The sequence below is a fragment of the Eublepharis macularius genome, chromosome 10 (assembly GCF_028583425.1).
Source record: "Eublepharis macularius isolate TG4126 chromosome 10, MPM_Emac_v1.0, whole genome shotgun sequence".
In the NCBI taxonomy this organism is placed as follows: Eukaryota; Metazoa; Chordata; class Lepidosauria; order Squamata; family Eublepharidae; genus Eublepharis; species Eublepharis macularius.
The window spans coordinates 32325595-32344055 of record NC_072799.1 but is presented as its reverse complement, the minus strand read 5'-3'; the positions used below and the strand labels follow the sequence as shown (position 1 = coordinate 32344055).

At 38.9% G+C, this 18461-nt stretch overlaps 1 protein-coding gene across 3 annotated transcripts in view; it reads right to left on the bottom strand.

The window, feature by feature from the left end:
• The window catches only part of SEC24B (SEC24 homolog B, COPII coat complex component), a 42843-nt gene that overhangs the window by 7568 nt on the left and 16814 nt on the right, over positions 1–18461 (bottom strand). For 2 of the 3 annotated variants that reach the window (XM_054990036.1, XM_054990035.1), the window contains 14 exons: positions 17891–17971; positions 16298–16473; positions 14495–14679; positions 13270–13372; positions 12708–12834; positions 12225–12334; positions 11843–11955; positions 11029–11147; positions 9878–9933; positions 8296–8502; positions 4505–4628; positions 1862–2020; positions 1194–1367; positions 864–974 (listed from right to left, as the gene is read on the bottom strand). In XM_054990036.1, the coding sequence (XP_054846011.1) occupies positions 864–974; positions 1194–1367; positions 1862–2020; positions 4505–4628; positions 8296–8502; positions 9878–9933; positions 11029–11147; positions 11843–11955; positions 12225–12334; positions 12708–12834; positions 13270–13372; positions 14495–14679; positions 16298–16473; positions 17891–17971 (1845 nt within the window). The remainder of the gene's footprint in view (positions 1–863; positions 975–1193; positions 1368–1861; positions 2021–4504; positions 4629–8295; positions 8503–9877; positions 9934–11028; positions 11148–11842; positions 11956–12224; positions 12335–12707; positions 12835–13269; positions 13373–14494; positions 14680–16297; positions 16474–17890; positions 17972–18461) is intronic. The other variant, XM_054990034.1, reaches the window with a different exon arrangement.

Sequence of the window (18461 nt, the reverse complement as noted above, 5' to 3'; positions counted from 1 at the left end):
CAATAATTTAGCAGTTCCCGTGTCCATTAAACCTACTCTCTTCAACTGTCTATATTTTGCCATCCAACTCACTGGGTCGCCTTCGGCTAATCATCTTCTTTCAGCCTAACCTACCTCAGATTTGTTCTGAGGTTAAAACGGGTGCAAGAGTACTCCCCCTGAACCCCTTGAAGGAAAAGTAGGTTTAAAAAAGTGATAGTAAATAGCACTCTTAGCATTACTACTAAATGGACTCTAGACAGCAAGACTGCATGCCCCTTTGCGATTTGTCATATCACAGGCATTATACTACTAAAAAGAAAGCAAGCCGTATTGGTGACGACCCACTTTTTATCCTTGCACAGGCACACTCTGGCCTGCACAAGGCTGGCAGGGAGGGCAGCGCTGCCCTTCTTCATTGCTGCAGCAGCCTCCTCAGGGCCGCCGGAGGGAGCACTGCTGGAGTGGCGCCATGAGCCCTGGAGTGCTCCTGACTCCGTAGTGGGCTGTCTTCTAAAGCTCGTTTTAAAAAAAAAATTCCTGGAGTGCATTTTAAAAACGAGCTTGGTTGCTAGTATAAAATATATTTACTCCAAAAATAGTGAAAAATATGAAATAGTATTAAGGACCATTGTTTGTCGAAAGGAATATAAATGCTCAAGGATGACATTTGTAGTGTAATGATTCCTCTGTTAATCCCAATAGTGTGTATGAGGTAAGAACACAAAACCATAATAGTATCAAAAGGCCATTACAGAAAAAGTTTTGCAACTGTCTGCAAACTGAAAACATGATATTCACAATAAGTCTTCAGTATTTAAACTGCAATATGACTGATTAATGCTAAAAACATATACATTGCTGAACAATTATTTTCAACTCACCCATGTTAGCCAAGAGACATACAACTGCTTGTACATCTGCACCAGCGTATACATCTGGCAATGAAGTGACCACAGGCAAACACAGTGTGTGCACTCGAATTCTACGTTCACCTGCATCAGAACAAACAGTACAAGGAGTGCTTAAACTTTCTAAAATCAAAGTATTTATGCTACAACAGTGTATTTCTAGGAGAGATAGAAGGAAAATTAAGGCATAAGGCAATACACCACACATTTCACCTCTAAGCAAGAAGTATTCTTGAAATCATGTTTTGGTAATATCTTGTGAATATGGCGCCCTAAAAGACAACTACACTTCTCTGAAGTTACCTTTGCTTGAAGTGTACAAAAGTGCTGTTTGAAAACAAACTAATGATGTGTCTGTCAGGCTTTCTTCAATGGACATCTGTACTGCAAATCCAGCATCGGGATTGACATTGGCAAGTGACAGCAAATCAGTAGATCGCACGAAGAAGTTCCCGTGGAATGTATGTATTGAAAGACCTGGAAACAAACACATCATGTAGGAAATGAAAACAGGAAGGGCTGAGAAGTGCAGCTCCCAGCAGCAAGATCAGCAGGTCCTTTAAGCACAGCTATTATTTTTTAATTTGTTCTTAATTATGCAGAAGTATGGCCAACTCCTGAAAATAACCATCTCATGGAAGTCTTCACAAAATAACATCTTGACTCCTCTCAATTCTAGTTTTTTTAAAATCCAGTTTGTAATTCTGAAAATGCCGCTTTTCTCCCAGTAAGACTAAATTCAGTGAGAACCGTGTGCCTGAAAAGCAGCTCATCACCCTGACCTCTCTGTAATTTTGACTGGTAGACAGCTGTACAGTATATATTTAATTCCACGGTTTAATGACGAAAGAGTACAGTTTCCAAACTGCAAGTATTATACTGATAGAGTTCTGGATGCCTAAATACAGTTCCACTTCACAAGACTGACTTATGAAAACCCAAACAAATCTGTTCCAAAATTTGCAACATACCTTTTGTACATCTTATTCTCATGACTGCTTCAAACCCAATCTTTCGAGTAAGGTATCTTTTAAGATCTTTCTGCAACTTTTCTGCTTGAATTGGGTTAAGGCTATGATGGAAAGATGGATAATAATAGATGCACCCAGCCGAGTATTTAGATATGCAAGCTTTCGGTAAAGGGACAGGGAGGGGAGAGAGAAAAAGTTAATATATATATATCCATAACAGCTGTAATCCAAACGTTGATTGAAAATGACCAAGATCAGAACACTTCCTTAATAACAGGAAGGGCAAATATTATTGACAGAGTATGGCACTGCCACCTTTTTCTGGAATTACCTTCTCTTCTACATCTTTCTCCATTTTTAAAGTGAGATTCATTATAATACAAAGGAAAGCAAAACCATTAGTTAAAGTAGTGATCCTAAGGATGCTTTCTTTTCATTTGCTTCTAACAATTCTGTTTAAGACTGAAGTGTAAGAACAAATGAAGATTTGATTATATGATCCAGAAAATCACATACATGAAAACATATAAAAAGCACAGCACAGAATACTGTGGAAGTAGCAAATCTAAACAGAGAAGTAGGGGACAAAACTATCCAGTGCTTTATTTTTCTGTGGAAAATACACCGTTCTAATAATATTGTTAACAACAAATAGGTATCATTGCCAATGTAATATTAGGAAGCATGGCAGTCTCAGAGTTCTAATTAATGCTTTCCAGTTGATTATACCTAGAATATGTGAATGATTTTACTGATTTGGAAACTGGGTGTGTGTTAAATAATCAATTTTTTTTAAAAAAATCAAACTTATTAATGCATCTTATTGGATCTCCCGGCAAAATCAAAACCAAAGCTAAAATTCTTATTTATACAACTTGTATTACATGCTGGAAGAGATGTGACAATTGTCCATCTGTTATGGGACTAGCAACTAATGTAAGTGATGAGGTGCCCAGTAACCTCCACGGATGACATTTAAATTCTGTTGAAACAGACAAGTGGGTAACAACATCCACAGTATACCACTGGGTGCCAGTAGTTTTCAGTGCCTTTGGGTTTTTAAAACCCAACATACCATTTGAGCCACACTTAATTTGTTTTTTATAATCAATTTTTTCAGTTCTGTACTCTTCAGTTATTAACTATGGTACTTCTGAACTTTTGTTTACTAAATATAAAACAAAATGGTGGTGGACAGTGTCGTCAAGTCATAGCTGAATTATGGCAATTCCTAGTGGGGTTTTTGTGGCAAGAGAATAACAGAGGTGGTTTGCCATTGCCTGTCTCTGCAACCCTGGTCTTCATTGAAGGTCTCCCATCCAATTATTACCAAGACCAACCCTGCTTAGCTTCTGAGATGTGATGAGATCAGGCTTGCCCGGGCTATCCAGGTCAGGGTATAAATCAAAATAAACAATCTGAATCAGATCACACTCTAGTTAAAACATCAGGTAATGCTCTTCCCCCAAATTTCCAACTCTAATTTTTCTGGAGGATCATATAATGGAATTTAAAAGATATACAAGTTTCAAGTGGGTAGACATGTTGGTCTGCAATCAAAGATCAAGATCCGGGTCCAATAGTACCTTAAAGACCAATCAGATTTCCAAGGTATGAACTTTTGAGAGTCAAAGCTCCCTTCGTCAGAAATGGAGAATGCTCTAAAATAAGCAAAGCCCCTGCTCTAAGAAATAAGCACAGCTCCTGCTCAGGAGATGAAGGAACAGGCTGGGATGAAGCAACATCATTAGCTAGTTCATCAACTATGAACTGATTCTTGAAGCCATTGTCACATTGTCATCCTATCCTCCCCTTCTGTTCTCATCCCTGCAGTCGTTGATAAACGCGCCGCCCCCCCCCCCCCATACACACACACAGGCCGAAGGATGGGAGGAACTTGGGCAGAAAGTGCACTCTGTGCTTTCAAGCATCAGCAAGCTTAGAATTTGGCTATGCTTTTGCACAAAATACAGTTTTCTGTACTGATGCTTCCATATAGAGAGCTGAACAGAAAAACTAAATTTGTCCCTTTAGCCACCATAATTTCACAAATAGTGACCATAATAGTTTTCAGATTGAGACACCAATTCATAGAACAAGTACCTTTTTCAGTGCAATCCTAAACATTTATTCCACTCTAAGTCCACTGAAATCAATGGACTTAGAATGGAATAACTCTGTTTAGGATTGCACTATTTGTGTGCTTAGCCAAGCTGCAAGTTTGCTAGCAACAATGTGAGTTCTCAAAGATGTTGGGGGTTCACCAGCTGCTTGAACAAGCTTAAGCAATCTAGAACTGGGGTAGGCAAGCTTCTTGGCCCAAATGCAAATAAACGCAAATCTAACCATGAAGATGACATATATATTTAGGGTATTTATACACCCTACCTTTCTCCCAACAAAGTCAGGACCCAACATAGGTAGCAAACAATAAACACAAGACCAAAATAATGATCTACCAAAATCATTAAAAATATTTTTAAACCAGCTAATTAAAATGGATAAAGCTTTCAGACTGCTCCATATCGTTTTTAAAAACCCGTGTCTTATAGCTCCCACCTTACTGACGTAACAGACTGTGAAAAACTCTCCATCAACACACCTTAAACTATGAAGCAATTGTGCAAGTTACTAACTCCTTACCAAGAGATGCTAAATCTGAATACTGTGAGCTTAAAAGAAACAAATCCACGGATGTTTGCTGTCCTGAACAATCTAGTGCCAGCTTCTTATAAAAATCCGTTGCTGGGCCAAGGTGCTGAACAACCTAGAATAAGTAAACAAAACAAGAGGATATTTTAATTTTGTTCCAGCACATGGAACAGTTTAGGAACAGCAAGTATACTTTCTAGTAGTTTGCAAGTCAAATATGTGCCACTCATATGCAATCATTTATTCCACAGTTTCACCTCTGTCAAACACTGGAGCCCATGATAGCCCCTGACAATTTCAGATTTTGACTATCACATCTGTTAGAAAAACTAATGAATACTTAACTACGTATGCCTATGATCTTTGGGTTGGATCCAAGGCTGCCATTCTACTAGCATAATGGCAATTACTCTGGAGAAAAAGCTATGCTGTTCACATAAGGAAAATGCTCTGATAGCCACCTCCCTCCACAGATACTCACTTTGCCTCCTGCCCTTACTCTTTTTGAGCTTTAACACCCCTGATCAGGAGCAAAGGTTTGAACAGGGGGGATCAGTGAGCTGCAAGAAGAGTAGAGACAGGTCTTGTTTAGAGATGGGCACAAACCAGAATACGAATCAAAATTAAGCACGAACCTGGACGGTTCATGAACCGCGGTTCATCAGATCCTACTTCTGACGAACCGCCACAAACTTTAGGCTGGTTCATTTGGTTCGTTTTTTGGTTCGTGACTGCAGACAGCCTGGTGCCAATCAATCAGTTTCCCAGGCAACAGGGGATGGACTTCCTGCAGACCTTCTGCTGTCCCGGAAGTGATGATTTTCTGACCTGGATGTGACGTTTTCACGAACCAAATGAACCAGTTTGTGAACCAGGGGCAGGTTTGTGAAAGTTCGTGGAATTTGACGAACCACAAACCGCATGGTTCGGGGTTTTCCTGGTTCATGTTCATCTCTAGTCCTGTTTAACAGGATGTACCCTATCAGCAGTACTAACGATCTAACCCTTTGTTCTGGAAACAGCAATGTAACTAGAGTGTGCTCTCATACAAACCTTCCCATAGTTTAAAGGAAGCCCTGTTTCAGGTGCTAACAGGGAGCACTCTATCAGGTGCTAACTTATTTGCAGGCAAGACTGTTTTTTACAAGAAACCTAACCTTTTCATTTGCTCCCCCAGAGCTTACAATTGCCTTCCTATGTTTGCCTGACTCCATCTCTGAAGGTGCGCCACAGGAAGGAGAAAAACCATGTTTCACATACATTTTTAGCTTTATCTTAATTTTATTATTAGCTTTGTTACTCTGCTATTTTCTATTTCTTTTGGATGTCTTGATTTTATAATTTCAATTTAAAAAAAAATTATTTTGATTTTATACCGATATGAAATTGCTATGAAAAATGGGATATAAATAAATACATTAAATAAACATAGGCTTGTTATCTGAGTTTTTCATATAAATATACATAATGGAATTCAATAGAGCAGGGGTTCTCAATGTGGTGCCTCTGGGCACCATTGGACCTACCGACACCTTTCCTAGCTCCCACAAAGTGTTTTTAAAAAGTGGGTAGGGCTAGCTGGGCTTCTGCCCAGTACAGCTTCTGATAGGTTGTGCTGATTTTTTTGTTTTAGTGACAGCTGCCACCACAACACAAGGATCTTTACTGTGTTATTGTGTGGGTATGCAAGAAAATATTTTAAAACAATATGTACATGTTAAACCGAATTTCTGCCTTCTGAAATGAATTTCTGTTAGCTACGTAGAAGAGTCCAGTAGCACCTTTAAGACTCACCAACTTTACCAATGGCACGGCCATGGGCACACACATGGCACCACAATATGCTAACATATTCATGGCGGACTTGGAGCAACACTTCCTCAGCTCCCATCCACTGAAACCACTCCTGTACTTAAGATTCTTGGATGACATCTTCATCATTTGGACCCATGGGAACGAAGCCCTTGAGAGATTTCATCAGGACTTTAACAACTTTCACCCTACTATCAACCTGAGCCTGGGCCACTCTACACAACAGGTACACTTCCTGGACACCACTGTACAACTACATAATAGACAGATAAATATCACCTTATACCGGAAATCCACATACCAATACTCATATCTACATGCCTCCAGCTACCACCCTAAACATACCACTCGGTCAATTGTCTACAGCCAAGCCTTACATTACAATTGTATCTGCTCCAATGCTCTTGATAGGGACTCCCACTTAAGAGATTTACAACAAGCATTTTTGGGGCTACAGTACCCACCTAATGAAGTGAGGAAACAAATTGACAGGGCCAGACTAGTACCCAGAAACAGCCTGCTCCAGGACAAATCTAAAGGAACTAACAACAGAACACCACTGGTTGTCACCTATAGTTCCCAGCTCAAACCCATCCAACATATCATCAGTGACCTACAACCCATCCTGGAAAATGATGCCTCACTCTCACAAGCCCTGGGTGGAAGACCTCTCCTTGCCTAAAGACAGTTCCCCAAACTTAAACAACTTCACACAAACAACCATGAACCAGCGAATGGAGTCACCAACACAGGTACCAGACCCTGCCACAGACCCAGATGCCAGCTCTGCCCTCATATCTACCCAGTAAATACAATTACAGGACCCAATGGTGTCAACTACACTATCTCTGGCTCTTACAGCTGCTCATCCTCCAACGTGATATACACCTCATGTGCCAACGATGTCCATCTGCTCTGTACATTGGATAAACCAGCCAACCTCTACGCAAAAGAATAAATGGACACAAATCTGACATTAAAAATGGCAACATCCAGAAACCAGTGGGAGAGCACTTCAATCTATCAGGACATTCCATCAAGGACTTAAAGGTCACCGTAGTTCAATAGAAACCTTTCAAAAACAATCCAATGGGAAGCTGCTGAATTGGAATTCATATGTAAATTTGACTCAGTCAGGCTTGGATTGAATAGAGACTATGAATAGTTATCTCATTATCAGAAGCAAACTGATCCCGTTATCAAAAGCTAGTGATTGCATCTCCTCTCCTCTCCCCTCCCCTCTCCACCTATATATCTGAACAGTTTCTTCTTACCCTCCATGCATCTGACAAAGAGAACTGTGATTCTCAAAAGCATTTGCTACAATAAAGTTGATTAAAGGTGCTACAGGACTCTTTACAATTTTGCTACTACAGACTAACACGGATAACTCCTCTGGATCTATGACCGTGTTAGGTACCTATAACCTCACTCCCTGACATTTTGTGGTTGGCTCTGCTTCCTGTGGCTGTCATTTTGTGGATGGACCCATCACCTTGTGTCAGAATTCCAAAGGTGCCTGCAGGCTTAAAAAGATAGGGGACCCTGATGTAAGGTTTTACCATCATACTTTAACAGAAATATTTACAAAGTAAATAGCTAGAAAAGTATGTTCTGCAAGACTGAAGAGCAAAATCAATCATTTATATCAATTCATGAAGTTCCAGACTGATGGAACAAAATGTACAAAAATGAATTAGAGTAATGAATTATTCTCATGCCAGAACTTCTCAATCATTCCAATTACTAACACTATTCAAATACTGCCTGGGTAATTACATAACCTGGAAAAGCTGTAACCACAGCTATGCTTAAAGAAATTCCTACAAATCCTGTCTCTATATAAACAAAACAAACAGGCATATAGAGTTGCTTATTTTGTATAATTTATTCAACTTCTGCTAGATAGGGGAAAGAACAAAGAACAATGAGAGGCACGGAAGCCCACAAAATAACCAAGTCCAACGTACCTTTGTGCTTGATCTTTGATTGGGATCTTCCCTTGAATGTAAGCGCCCTGCACCCAAGGATGGTAACTGTGTCTGAAACACAGATACCCGTCCACCCGTAGGAGACATCAATTTATAGGCTGCTTGAAGGGCTGGGCCTAACGCACTGTGTGTTTCTCTTGTGTTGGTGAACATATTTGGTAGCACATTCAATAAGTCTTTGATCAGCTGGAAAAGAGATGAAGTAATGTTAAGAGGAAACTTATCTCCCCTCCACCCACATCAAGAAATTCTTGTGGCATAACTGACGAAGAAAAGCATGAGATATTAGATATTAAGTGAGGAAAAAAGTACACAGCTAAACTATTTACTAAATCAGACTGCTAAACTTGTAAGTGCTAGAAAGATGCAATATCTCCATGCATCCCTATCTGTATGTGTTTGTGTGCCTTATGTGCCATCTAGCAGCTTCTTTCTCAGTCCTATGAATGAAAGACCTCCAAAATGTTCTCTGTTTGTTCAGATCCTGCAAACTGGAGGCCATGGCTTCCTCTGTTGAGTAAAGCCATCTCAGTCTATCCTTTTTCATTAAAAATCAAAATTCAGGTTTTGAAAGTATGGGTTATGTACAGATGACTTCATATATTATGAAGTCATCTATATGAAATCTTCCACTAGAAGAATTACAGTGCACGCTCCATCATTTTTAAAGTCTTAAAGAGTAACATGATACATGAAATCAAATTGCCATTATACATAAGCTAGGTTGAAACATTTTGTAATAGTGGAGGGATGGATTCATCCCTCCAGCTCATATTTTGTGAATGTTGTGTGTGTGCAAGTGAGAGGAGAGTGAGAAGAGAACAGCAATAACCCTTAACACTGTACTGCAGCTATTGAACTCTTCAAGTTAAACTATTCACATGCGCAGGTCACTTGCATGAGGTGGAAGAAAGAAAAGCAGCATCTGGACACAACTAGCTCATAAAACAAGGGAATTTAGGTCTATTGTCTCATTGGGCCTACAAGACAAAGCCAAGAGCTCCACTGCTCTTTATTCACACCTTTCCAGCATTATGGACATTTGGGTCAGTTCCATTATCTCCCTTCCACTCACCTCCTCACATAGCAGCCATGTTTTCCTTTTCCAAAGAACTGTAACCTAGCATTTTTGAAAGTGTATTGTGTCATCTAGGTTAACATACTTTGAATCAGATTCAGTAAGTCTTTAATCAGCTGGAAAACAGCTGGAAAATCAGCTGGAAAACTGACTGGACACCTCTTTCCAAGTTCTGGACAGAACTCTTCCGAGCCAGTTCAGCTGAATACAAGATCTTTTTCTTTTGTCTTGCACAGAACTGCTACCTTGCCAGTTCAGCCTCCTCTTGTCTCTTTAAATCATCACACTGTACCACACCACAGGAGACAAAACTGGAAAGGAAGCAGCGCTTTAACTCAAAGCAGGACTGGAAATGTTGCACCCTCATATCGCTCACAGATCTTATAGATCACATATCTGTCTTACATAACAATTTAAAAGCAATAGCAAAAAGCTAGTATTTAATTCTTCAGTAAATGTTTATTGCTTTTTGATCCATCTTACCTCTTTACTTTCATGGAGATTAACAAGTAAACTGTCAGGTGTGGGCAAGAAGACATCTATGGGAAGAGTAGTTTTAGTAAGGAATCAAATTACATCTTAAAACATTTATTTCCTGAACACAAGCCAGAAAGCCCAGGATACATGTAAGAACTAAAACACACTTCCATATATGTATGTGCGTGAGGGCAAACGGAACTCTAATCTGGAGAGCCAGGTTTGATTCCCCACTTCTCCGCTTGAAGCCAGATGAGTGACCTTGGGTTGGTCACAGCTTTCCCAGAGCTCTCTCAGCCCCACCCACCTCACAGGGTGATTGTTATGGGGATAATAATAACATACTTTGTAAACTGTTCTGAGTGTGTGTTAAGTTGTCCTGAAGGGCAGTATATAAATCAAATGTTATTATTATTAAAAGAGTATACTGCCAGTCATCCTTCCTAAAGAGTTCCTTGACCATCAAGAGCTACATTTTCAGGGCATGAAGGGCTGTAAAGTCCTAATACATGAAGTAAAACACTGTTGTAGTCCTATGGATCCTAGCCGATACATATATAATAAATGATTTACATTAGTTGCATAATGAGATGTAGTGGCCAGTGTCCAACTATGATCTGGGAGACTCAGGTTCCAATTCCCACTCTGCCATGCAAGCTTGTTGGGTGACCTTGGGCCAGTCAAATGCTCTCAGCCTAACCTACCTCACAAGATTGTTGTGAGGATTAAATAGAGAAGAGGAAAAAATGTGATCTACTTTTGAATCCTCGCTGGGGAGAAAGGCGGGGTATAAAGTAAATGAATAAATAAACTTATTAATATATAAGTAAAGAACAGAAATAGAGAGACCTTATATTCCAGTAATATTGAATGAAGACTTTCCATCTGTTCAGTCTATAAAGGCAACTTCCATGTTGTAATTATGTATTAAAAACGCTCAGTTTTTCCTCATTTTATATTGTAAGAATGAACTCTAGAAAGATCACACTGGCCAACTGCATAACAATAACTCTAGCATACATGATTGGACTTCTCTATATACTGAGCATATATTTTAAGACCTTGATAGTTTCAGTCATTATCTATATTATTTCTGACATTAACAGCTGTGTAATCCTTGAAATAAGAATCAAAATAGAGTTTTTAAAATTCTTTACCATCAATTTCCGAGACAATTAGCATCTGAGGCTGTGACAATCCTTCCTGCAAATTGTAGAATTGAACAGTGCTGTCAAACGTTATGAAGCCTATTCTTGTTCTTGAATCTCCAGGCAACCTAAAAACAAATCATAGTTATATTGTTTTAGCAGATCTCCAGAGACAGCTGCTGTTTAACAACAACAACAACAACTGCACTTATATACTGCTCTTCTGGACAGATTAGTGCCTCACCCAGAGCGGTGAACAAGTTAGTGTCATTATTATTCCACAATACAGCTGGGGAGCTGGGGCTGAGAGGAGTGGCTTACCCAAGGCCACCTACTGAGCTCATGGCAGTAGTGGGATTTCAAGCAGTAGCGTGCTGATGTGCAGCTGAACCACTTAATCACTGTGCTACAGAAGTACCAGAATTCTGAGCATAAATCTCCAATATGCACAGTCTAGTACAACTCTGTATTTAACATACCCTCCAGTGACAGAGGCCAGATTTGCCTAGGCCACCTCCTACGTTCATCATTAAAAGTCAATGCCTTATTTGTGCGAATAAGGGGCTAGGTGAGCTGGAAGTACCAGCTCCTATAACCTGGTTCTATGCTAATCGCTATGTGAGTTTTGTCATTCTTCCCCCTGCCCCAAGCATTTAAGAGCTTGTTAGTAGAGCTTATTCTGGGAGCAGAGGCACAAAACAGGGAGTGGGATGAGCTAGTGTAGCTGGGAGTGCAAAGCCAGGAAGAGAGATGACCATGCTGATAATATTTTTACGCCTGAAGTATAATTCCACGCTACAGTTAAAAACAAGAAGGTTCTTACTTGTCTAAGTTTTCCAGCAAAGCTTGACACACAATTGACAAATATCCAGCTTCAACTGCATTGTGAGATACATCAAATACAAACAAATACACTGCAGGCTGAGGTGGACGAAGCTGTAAAATAAAATTAAACCCTTTAAAAATGTTATTGATACGGCTCTTTCTCTGTTTATTTGGAACTATTTTGCTTCACATGCTTCTCTAAAACCATCATATCTGCAGAAGTCCTTTGTAATGAAAGTAAACAACTGTAATTAAAAAAGGGAGGAACTAGTCAAAGAGTAACTTCTAAGTTCAGGACTACCTTCAGTTCCAACTTAAAAAGAACTTCAAAGGATGCATGAAAATTTATTTTTGCCAGACATTTAAAAATATTTATTTACCATGTAATCTGAAGAAGCAATGAACTCCACTGTAGAGTTTTGCACTTCTGGCCGTTTGTGAGGCTCACCATACGATCGCGTTAGAGGATTATACATAAATTCTTCTGGAACTATGTTGTAGAACAAATATATTATTGTCAAAAGGTAAACGTTTGATTGTACCACTTTTAGCTCACCTATGGGACAGACTTACAATGTTTGCAATGTAAAAAAAAACCCCATCACTGCCTCCTCCTACCTGTTATCCCTGTTAAGACCACTGTTTATTTAATACTTTTTAAAACTACAAATAAGTTCTTTGCAGACTATTCTCAAGTACAGTAAGAGATGGTGCTGCCCCATGCTTTGGGAACTGCTCTCATGTTGAAAGGGGGCTGCTTCCATGAAGGAGGGAATGGCTTCAGAAGCCTCTCTGTAATACATGTTCCTTTCAAAAGTTTATCATATAGTCTTTGGATTATGGCTTCTGTTATTAGTACTTACCATCATTAACTCTGTAGCACAGATTACATTTCCATCTCCTTTGATCAATAAAGGAAACAAAAGGATTGATGTATGTTCTGCATGATCTACATCTCACAATGGTATTTGATGTTATCACAGGTAACTGCTAAAAAACATTACAGATAATTGCATCATGTACATTTTAAAATGTTTCACATTCCTCCCATCCTCAAACATCCTACTAAATTCTATTTACTGTTAAGACATTATTATTGTTAAGACATTATTACATTTTATTAATAAAGCTGATATAACAAAAGGGATTGAACAGTTCAATTGTTAATGATCAAGGCATAAAGTCTACAATCCAGAACTTATTTAAAAGAGCATTTTATTGAAGTTATGCCACAAATATTTTGTGCCTATTTGTGCCTATTCTATAGTGTTTTGTTTCCGTTTCAAGAAATATAGTACCACTACAGCTTGTACCATCTTAGCATAAACAAATATTATATTCCATTTTACTTCTTAAATATTAACCACACTTTGTTTACATTATAATTTAGGTAAATTAAAATTTGAGCTTAAAAAGGCATTTTACCGTTAGATCTCTGAAGGGATGTAGAAGCAGCCCCAAAGGAAGTTTTGCTTTGTTTAACAAAGCCTGAGTTTGAGGGATATTTGTCAAAGTGCATCGAAATGAGCTAGAAGACAAATTAAACATATTAGTTTCACAAATTATGACCCACAATATTTGTTGTCTAGAAAGGCCATGAACTCAAGGGCCACAGCAGCATGCAAATAGCCATGACAACCATGCAAATCTTTGCACAAGTGTACAGCATTCAGGACATGATGAAGGATTCAGGGGTAGTCAGGTGATAACAACTCCCTTTGCACTCCCAACCCTTTATCTCCATGTTCAGCATTCAGCTCTAGCCATGTTTTTCATCCTTTGTAACAAGGTACCATGTTTTTCAGGGATGCAAACAACAGCAAGATACTTCAATTACTTATGAGCTCTGATAGTCGCAGCTTTCCAACAAGAAAAGGGCTCAGCCAAATTTACACCACGGCCATCTAGCTGTAGCCATGCTAACACTTGCAATTGTCTCTTACTGTAAAATGATCAGCAACCACAAGGGGGCTTTTAACATTAGCTACCCTTCTTAAGCAGCATACCTACTGTATGACACGACAGCAGGGACAGATAAAATGTTCTGGGGTATGGATTATTGTATTTTTAGCAAACAATCTAAATCAATAGTAATAAAAAATATAATATTAGCCTTATAAGTCAGAGGGAGTGATTAACAACCAGTATAAGAGCTGCGCAATTGAAAATATACATTACTGATAATCGACATTTTGATTACTCATCTATAAAATGTTTGCAGCCCAAATATTAGTTTTTGCAGAAGTGGCACACATGAAGTCCTGTAATAAGTAACATACACAGGAGCAATCTGTCCAATTGTTTTAGTGCACCAGAATAAATCTCACTTGGCCAGCAATTCAATTACTGGCAATATGTTCTATCATGTCCCTTTCTGAAAAGTATCTCTAAGAAACATTTAGTCCAAAAATGTTTTTTCTGACACTTCATTCACATATTGAGTATTCTAGCTCTCCAATATACTGTATTTCACTCTCTTTATTAGAGAGCCATTTGTTTCTTTGCTGAGTCACATTTGGTTCTACAGTCACAGTTTGCAGACCCCCAAGCTAAATGGACCAGTGATCTGATTTTATATGTTCCTCAAATAGAGACCGATAAAACCACCAAACGCAAGGAAATAAGCGTGCTTAATACTGGAAACACCTACTCTGGGCTGCAGTTCAGCTTCTTCAGATCAGAATTCAAATTAGGCACTGGAGCAGGAACTGGAGCAACAGGCAGAATATTTCTATCTTGAGTAAGGTTGACTGGTCTTAAGCTCTCTGGCTGCTGCAGCTGCTGTAGACCTAGTCCTCCAAGACTAGCTGATAGTTGATTCATTGTGGGATATTGCTAGAAATGACCATTAATGACAAACATTTATTCTGTATTATTAGCTTCTTCACCATTATCTCCCTAAGCACCCTCCCTCTATAACCCAACTTCTATGCTGCTGGGATCCAAAGAGCTATTTGAAAGAGCCAGTGATATTTTTATTTTTTTATTCTTTAAATAACAGGCAGTCATACCACATCATTAACTGTTTTTCGAAAATCCTCTCACTTTCAAGAGAGGCATGCCATGTGGCAGGGAGGGTTGCTGTCACACAAGTTCAAACCCAATTTGTGTTCCTGAAACTCTTTGCATGGTTCTTTGGACCCTGGCCAATGTGACTTAATCCCCTTACTCCATTAACCACTCTTGCCACCTTCTCCCTTCCTAAACTCGTTTCTAAAATATGTTTCACCCAGACACAGTGAGGCAATGGGCTCTTGATAGGCTCACTCACACCTCTTCTTTGATGTACTTGTATGGCTTCTCACAAAGCTATTGGCACAGATGTCACATCTTCCTGGTGACACAAGTATTTGCTAGTGGAGAACCATTTTTTTTGCCTTATCACAAGCTTACTCATAGCTTAGGCCCAAACAATATTCTAGGCAACATGAGCTATGGAGTGATAAGCTTATGGGGCAGGGTAGTCTGGTATAGGTAGGTAAGTACAACATACCCTAATTAAGTGTGGGCATATGATCCACTGAAAGTGAAAGATGATCAGCACATTTATTTTTATTTTCATATCACTGCCTCAGAAAAACAGCAGTCATTGTAATGATGTATGATGTCTGAGGTGTTAAAAATCTGACTGGAGAATGAAAAAAAATTAAGTGAATAAATTTAAATCAATGTAACTGGATGTGCATAGATTTCACGTCTAATAATCTGAAAGGTACAGGTTCGCTTTAAAATAACCACTAGTATAATTTAGAATTCCTTCTAGGCCATTAAGATCTTAACCTATGTTAATTTACTACCAACTTAAGTAATAAAATATTATCCTCTCTAAATGCATAAGATATGTAAACACTGACTAAGCTATATTTGCTATGAATAGGTTGGGGAAAAAAGTTTGCACTACAACTCGGGTCAAGCAGTCCTTCATCTCTACTCAGAGAGCCCCGTAACACTGACATGGCTTCCCAGCTTGATAGATGGTAATAAAGTTCTTCTGCAAAGAACCAGGCATGATTCTTTGCTATGTGAGATGCTGAAAAGGGTGGATAACAAAAGCAGCCAGGCTTGGCTTGGCCAGCCTTGAAGAACGCCCTGCTTCTGCTTGGGGGCTAGCATTGCCTGAGCAGGCTGCAACTCTCCAATCACTCCTCTTTAACTTTATTTCAAGACATCAACTTGTGTGTGTGTGTGTTGTCTGCTGAAGGCACCTGACCCTGAAAAACACTGTTCTGAAGCTCCCACTGTTTGGAGAAGCAAAATAATCAATACAGATTAATTTTGTTTGATAGTCTCTCTCTTTTAAATGGAGTGTATAGAACATTCTATTTTGAAATCAAAGAATTTGAATTCCAACCCTGATTCATATATGGTGTGTTATACAGTCACATTCACCCTATTTATCAAAAGCCACACCAGACAAACATATGTTTTATATGAGGATCTTCTAATATCTAACCTGTGGGTACTGAGGAAATCCAGAATTATATCCAGAGTTATTTGGCTGCATAGCAGGTGGAGGTGTTACATTCTGATAGCCAGGCTGGAGAGCAGGGTACCCGTAGCCAAAAGGTTTAGATGGTTTAGACATCTGGGGAACTGAAGAAACAGGAGCTGGACTACTAGAATGTGTCTCTAAAAAGATCAATGTGCCATTTTAAAACACTTCTTTACTTTAAAAAATATGCCAAAAACACAATGAGCACAATATGAAACAATATGGATTATCTACTGTAAGCTAAACAGTTGTACGGTATCTTTTATCGAAAGTTAGTATTTAAGGAACGATAAATTAACAGATTTTTGTGAAGAAAAGCCCATGTGCACATTTAACTTCTCTGATTCCTAGGTATTAAATAAATATATTTTTAAGTAATATAATAATAAATATTAGCTATACAGGAAAAGACTTATGCCCTTGCTCCAGAGAGTATCTTGACCAGCATTTCTTGCATGATTTGCAGCTGATAATCAAGTTAGTTGGGCCATCTCATAACTGCATACAGGATTGCAGCTGAACAACATACAGCAGAATTAATCAGTAAGCTCTGTAGAAGCTATAAGGTAATAAAGCTCTGCATGAGTCTCCCTTCAGAGTCAACAGAGACTCCAGGTGGTTCAAAACACTGCAGCTGGACTATTATCAGGAGCTAGGTAGAGCACTCCATTGGCTACCCATCTGTTACCAGGCTAAATTCAAAGTTCTGGCTATCACATGCAAAGCCCCTCATGGCCTTGGTTCCTCATAACTACAGGACCACCCTCTCTCCCAATGCTCCACTACAGCAGCTTCACTCATCCGAATAGGGCCTTCCGCAAGTACCACCCTGCAAATGGGCAAAATCAGCAGCTGCCCATATATAAACACATCCTTGTTTTAGCTCTTTGTCGGATTTCTGCTTGTTTTCAAATTCCTGCAAGCTGCATCCTATTGTATTGTTTATTGAATGTCCCCGCTGCTGATTGCATTGACTTACACTGTGTAAATCACCTTGAGTCACAGTGAGAAAGGTAGACTATAATGTAAATAAATAAAATAAAAATAACTATTACATAGATGAAAATAAACATTATTTTAGAGTGTGATATTAATAATTCTATATTAATAAATGCCTGAATAACCCAGACTAGCCTGAGCTCATCTGAGCTTGGAAGCTAAGCAGGGTTGGCCATAGTTGAAACTTGGATGGGAGACCACCAAGGAAGACCAGGGTTGCTATGCAGAGGAAGGCAATGGCAAATCACCTCTGCTCATCTCTTGCCTTGAAAACCCCTTGACCATAAGTTGGCTGCAACTTGACAGCACTTAATTATTAATTAATTAGTAACTTATTTGAAAATGGTTAGGGAACGCATTGTTGGGTTTAGCTTATTACCTGAAAAGCAGAACTGATTAATTAAAAATAACATCAACAGAGTGACCATGATTTGAATCTGAAGTTAAAGTGAATAATGCATCTCAGATTTGATAAACATTCATTTTTATAACCCCTGTTATTTTTGTATTTTAAAAAGTGTAACAATATTAAAACATTAAACAAAAATAATTTACCTGGATAGCCACCTCCTTCAAGGGTATCATAATTGTTGGGAACAGGAGATGCACTGCTAGTAGTGGAAGAGCTGTCAATAGCTAGGGGAAGAAACCAACAAAGAATGCATTTCTTCAATTGCATGCCAACAGCTGTTTTAACAATACCGGCTAAGAAAGTGTAAGGAACCCTTGTGGAAAATAAGAGTATTATATAACAAGAATACAAGACAAGATTCTAGACATTAATATTTATACAAAAGAGCTGCCCTCTGCATCATTTGTGTCTGTGCCTAGAAAACTACCTTAAAAAAAATTACCAGTGACAAAAACTGATGAAAAAATAGTGGCTTGAGAAGATGCTAGGGACAACAAGATTATTCACACGTTAACCATGTTAGACTACTTGATATCATGGTTTGCCTTACAAGTACTTCAAAGTCAGAGGAAAGCATCTGTGATTGAGAACAAGTGCACAGCATCTGTACACTCTGGAAGTGAGGGAGGCTCCAGCCAAGGTCCCTAGGTCAAGAGAGAAGGAATGCTCCCAGTACTGACTACCAGGTACCTCTTGGTGGTGCAAACTTTTATC